The 5557-nt window shown below is 32.5% G+C and overlaps 1 protein-coding gene across 1 annotated transcript; it reads left to right on the forward strand.

Annotated features, from left to right (window-relative positions):
• Nucleotides 1–1373: 1373 nt before the first annotated feature.
• Nucleotides 1374–4874, forward strand: LOC111302802 (pyruvate kinase, cytosolic isozyme-like). The gene is made up of 3 exons (XM_022898641.2): nucleotides 1374–1854; nucleotides 2805–3263; nucleotides 3611–4874. The coding sequence occupies exons 1-3, from the start codon at nucleotides 1597–1599 to the stop codon at nucleotides 4421–4423; spliced, it is 1530 nt and encodes a 509-aa protein (XP_022754376.1). The 5' UTR covers nucleotides 1374–1596; the 3' UTR covers nucleotides 4424–4874.
• The last annotated feature ends 683 nt before the right edge of the window (nucleotides 4875–5557 follow it).

Consider the following 5557-nt stretch of genomic DNA (forward strand, 5'->3'; position numbering starts at 1 on the left):
AGCAACTAAGCAACTTTGAGAGATTGATGAAAATGTAGATGGCAAAGAAATTTGGAGAGGTTGAGAAAATAGAATATTTTTTTTGATGAAAATTGTAAAAGATTATAAGGTACTTATAAAGGTAGAGAAAAATAGATGTTGGTTAATTAATAACAATGAAATTAAATAATTTTACCATTTTTTTGTTAATAGCTAATTGTTATTTACTTATTTTGTAACAAAACAATGAAATTAAATATTTTACTATTGCTTGATTTCTAGAGTCGTTTTTGGAACTAACTTGATTTGTGGAATTAGATGAAATGTTATTATGACAAGCTAATTACAATTGCAAATAAATCTATTGATTTTTTTTTAATTTACAAATCTCAAATATAATTTTTATCTTCATAAATTACAATTACAAGTAGAGGTTTTGTTTTTGTATTAAAAAAATGCATTTTATCTTGATATGTCATCGCATATAAATTATTTTATATATGTTATAAGTTTGAAGATTTTTATTTAGAAAAGAACCTTAATTTTATTTATACATATAAATTTAAATAAATAAAAATAATTTATGCATCGAACGAATCTCAAACTAGTTATATATAATTTATCTATTAATAATTTAAATTTTAATAAGTAAATTTATTTAATATAATTTTATTTTATAAATTATCAAAAAGTAAATATAATTTCATTAAAATATAAAAAATAAAATGAATACACCCAAAAGCTAAAAGCTCATTTATAACAATTATTAGCTAATATGGGATGAGACATTTAGGCTTATGTATCATGTCGTGCTAGCCCACGTGCCATGTGCTGGTATTAACTCTTAACAGATAATGTCATATCAACACATGAGTTTAAAAATTTTTAGCCCAACATGGTAAACGCGCACACACACACACACGTATATATATCGTACTTATCCCAGCCCAATTATTTAATAGTAAGCCATGCCAAGTATAGCTCATATCATGTCGTGCCATGGGTTGTCCAATCTATTTCGCACATCTACTTCATCTTCCTTTATAACATCAAAATATGAAAATATTTAATTAAGGTTTCATAAGATTTTAAAAAAAAATCAAAATAATAAAAGTCAAATTTTTTTATTATTTTAAAATTTAAGATTCTTTCAATAACAATTTTTTATTATATCAATTAATAAAAATTTTTAATAATTTTTTTTTGTAATTTTGAATTTGTGAAAAAATTTATATAATTTAACGAATATGAATATTTAAAAATTAATGTTAAAAATAATTAAATAATTTTACTTTAAAAAAAAGGGTAAGATGTAAAAAAGAAGAGCCTAAAAAAAAAAATTACATCTATTCGGCGGATCGGATTAAAATTCAACTGTTTAGGCTAATCCCGCCACCCGGAGCATATTCTCGCTGGGATTCCCAGGTTGTTCCTCTAGCAAAAACAAAACCAAAAGCACCTCCTCATTTTATTTTTTGCTTTATTGATGACGTCGCCGCCAAACACGCTTCTAGGGCAATAGGAAAGAGGGGTCTCCTTTTGTTTTCCTTTCCTCTTATAAATACTTGCTTAATATATAACTAAAATACCAAAAAAAAAAAAAAAAAAACTAGAAAAATGGAAATAAATAATCATCATGAACAAGGAGGAGGAGGAGCGAAAATGGAGAAGAAGCCCAAGACGAAGATCGTATGCACTCTGGGGCCTGCATCGAGGTCAGTCCTAATGATCGAGAAGCTGTTGAGGGCCGGCATGAACGTCGCTCGTTTCAACTTCTCTCATGGATCTCACGCCTACCATCAGGAAACCCTTGACAATCTTAGGGCAGCCATGCTTAACACCGGTATTCTCTGCGCTGTCATGCTCGATACCAAGGTAATTTCACAAAATCTTTTCATTTCTATTTAATCCCTTATGATTTCTACTTTTAATCTCTCTTTTGTCTCCTTGTTTGCGTTGATCCGATTTTGTTTCGAACATCAATATAATCAGACCTAAATCATAGTATTTTACCATTATTAATAATTGTGAACAATCAAAGTTTTCAAGAATATGCTCCAACTCTTTACCTGATCAACTTCTATTTGCTACTTTTCAGATTATAAGCGCAATGGAAGTCATGTTAGCCTTAAAATAGAGTATAATCCTTTTTGCACTTCTTATTCATCTAAGAAGAAATTAAACTGTGATTGGTTATGTGAAATTTAAATATCATCGGCTTCAGAACATAATTGATAGCGATTGCTTTCTTTTGTGATTGGTCCCATTTACTTTCTGTTATGTTTCTGGCTTTGGTTCAAAAGATCATGTCAGACTCTGTAGCCTTAATGGTGATTTCGGGAAAATATTACTAAAATATTTGGTTATCAGATTCCAAGCTTATTTTTACTAGGCTAATTAGCCAATCATGGGCGAAGTGGATGATATCTGCATTAAAGTCTTTTTTTTTAAATTTTTTCTACAATGGAAGCTTACTTTTAGCAACGCTAAGTAGCAATTATGAGGAGGATAAACGCCATTGATGATGGTTTTGTGTGTTAGAACAGCAATGGCTGTAGCATAAAAATCTTCTCAAGTTGTTATATAAGATTTGATTTGATGCTATTTATTTATAAGTCACGGTTACTATTCTTCATAAAACCTCTAAGGAATTGCTTTGCTTCTTTCCTTTAAACATGTATACAGTACTTTCACAGCTCTGTTTATTCACTCAACCAATGTCCAGAATCTTATCTAAACCATGAAAATTTTTATTTATTTTGGTCTTAACTAGAAAATGGTAAAGCTGATGAATCCTAACTGTTTATTCATATGTAAACTTCCAGGGTCCTGAGATTCGAACTGGTTTTCTGAAGGATGGAAAAATTCAGCTGAAACAGGGTCAAGAAATCACCATAACTACTGACTATAGCATAAAGGGTGATGAGAAACTGATAAGTATGAGTTACAAAAAGTTGGCTGAGGATGTCAAACCAGGGATGGTTATACTTTGTTCAGATGGGACAATCTCATTTACAGTCTTATCTTGTGACAAACAAAAGGGTTTGGTTCACTGTCACTGTGAGAACTCTGCTGTTCTTGGTGAGAGGAAGAATGTTAATCTTCCAGGGATCTTTGTTGACCTCCCAACCTTGACTGAAAAAGACAAGGAAGATATCTTGGAATGGGGAATTCCCAACCAAATTGACATGATTGCTCTTTCTTTTGTTCGAAAAGGGTCTGATTTGGTGGAGGTTCGTAAGCTGCTTGGAAAGCATGCTAAGAATATTCTTCTCATGTCGAAGGTATGTTTGAAGAACTTCTGATGTGATTTATATGATGTTTTATTTGCACTAAGGAACCAGAACCAATATTTTTTCATTTGCTTTTGCCTGACTTTGTTAGAAATTTATTGGTGGGAACATTTTGCTAACAGGAAGTTTTGAATCAGAAAGTCATAATATGAAATTCAATGATGGCAATATGTTAAGAGACTAATAATGCAGGGTTAGATAGAGAGGAAGAATTATGTCTAATTCATAGAGAGGAAGAATTATGTCTAATTCATATATCCATATAGTCAGGTTAATATTTTATTATGCCATTGTGATTTCTCCTGATAGTTGTTTTTTCATTGAAAATTATATGGTAGGTTGAAAATCAAGAAGGGGTGGCAAATTTTGATGACATCCTTGCAAATTCAGATGCATTCATGGTGGCACGAGGTGACCTCGGAATGGAGATTCCAACTGAAAAGATATTTCTAGCACAGAAAGTGATGGTTTACAAGTGTAACATCCAAGGAAAACCTGTTGTCACTGCAACGCAGATGTTGGAATCCATGATAAAGTCTCCCCGGCCAACCAGGGCTGAAGCCACTGATGTTGCCAACGCAGTTCTTGATGGAACAGACTGTGTGATGTTAAGTGGTGAAACTGCTGCTGGAGCTTACCCGGATCTTGCAGTTCAGACCATGGCCAAAATATGCATGGAAGCAGAAAGCAGACTCAATTATGGAGATATCTTCAAAAGGATTATGGAACATTCACCAGTACCAATGAGTCCATTAGAAAGCCTGGCTTCTTCAGCTGTTAGAACAGCAAATTCAGCAAAAGCAGCTCTTATATTGGTTTTAACCAGGGGAGGAAGTACCGCAAAGCTGGTGGCTAAGTACAGGCCTGGCATGCCCATTTTATCCATGGTTGTCCCTGAGATCAAGACTGATTCTTTTGATTGGTTATGCAGTGATGAAACTCCAGCAAGGCACAGCTTAATCTTTCGTGGTTTGATCCCAGTTTTATATGCTGGATCTGCTAGAGCATCTCATGAAGAGACAACAGAGGAAGCATTGGAGTTTGCTATTCAGCATGCCAAGGCAAAGGGACTCTGCCAGAATGGGGATTCTGTTATTGCTCTTCATCGGATTGGAATTGCATCTGTAATCAAGATCTTGACAGTGAAGTGAGTTTGCCTTTGGTGATCTGTGCTTCAATTTTGAATGTCATTTTTGCTAGATTCTCCAATACAAGGGTTAAAACACTGCATCTGGTGTCGGCATCTTTTTTGCTTTTAATCGGATTGGAAGCATCTATAATCAAGATCTTGACAGTGAAGTGAGTTTGCCTTGGTGATCTGTGCTTCAATTTTGAATTTGTCATTTTTGCTAGATTCTCCAGCACAAGGGTTAAAAAACTGCCTCTGATGTCAGCATCTTTTTTAGTCTTTTTTTTGTTGGATGCAACAAACGTGATAAGATCACAAATAAAATTTCCTGATGCTCTGTGAACTAAATGCGGAATATTAGACTTCTTTCTAAGGTAACTATGATTTTGTTGACTGGGGATCTCATTTCGACTCCTGTAGTGATTGATTATATGCACTGCCTTTGGATGGGCTGGAAGATTTCAGGAGTGTTAGTACTGTCTTGCATCCCCATTTTGTTTTGGATGAAATCGCTTGCATTTACTGTACCCCGTCCGTACATCTTGTTTGATGCAAGTGATTTCCATTTGAGTTGGCTGCGTTTTACTGGGTTTTGGGTTCATGCTGAGAGGCTCGTGGAAATGAAGAACATGAAAGATATAAAAAAAAAAATTAAAAAAAAGAGAAAAATGAATGGTAAGACTTGCATGTTAGGTAGGTTCTTGGTTGATCAGCATAAACTACCGTTATGAGAGCTTTTCCATTGTAAGTAATGTATCCATATTTCTAAGCTGTTTGGTTCGGTGGTACTAAAGTGATCGTTAAAGAATAAAAAAAAAGTTTTTGAATTATAATGAATTATTTGAACTTTTATTTTTTATTTGGAACTAATTAAGTATTTATTTACATCAAATTAAATCTTTAGTTGGATGAAAAGTTAATATCATTAATTTCTTTTACTAAAATAAATTTTTATGTGATGTCAATAAAATTGATTAAAATTTGTCGTGTCTTATAATTAAAATATGAGTTTTTTTTTTTTCTATTTTTTTCTTTATTTTTTCTATCTTTAATATCCTTTTAGAAATTTAATTGACTATAGTTAGGAGATTAATTAGTTAGAATTTGTCACATGATTAGATTCGATCGATTTAAAGGTAAAATTGAATCTAAATAA

This window comes from Durio zibethinus, chromosome 13 (genome assembly GCF_047325235.1).
Source record: "Durio zibethinus cultivar Kanyao isolate XHJ-2024 chromosome 13, ASM4732523v1, whole genome shotgun sequence".
In the NCBI taxonomy this organism is placed as follows: Eukaryota; Viridiplantae; Streptophyta; class Magnoliopsida; order Malvales; family Malvaceae; genus Durio; species Durio zibethinus.

Coding starts and splice junctions, on each gene's coding strand:
- LOC111302802 (XM_022898641.2), top strand. CDS start 1,597: ATGGAAATAAATAATCATCATGAACAAGGAGGAGGAGGAGCGAAAATG. Junction 1,855..2,804: donor CTGTCATGCTCGATACCAAG/GTAATTTCACAA, acceptor GTAAACTTCCAG/GGTCCTGAGATTCGAACTGG. Junction 3,264..3,610: donor ATATTCTTCTCATGTCGAAG/GTATGTTTGAAG, acceptor ATTATATGGTAG/GTTGAAAATCAAGAAGGGGT.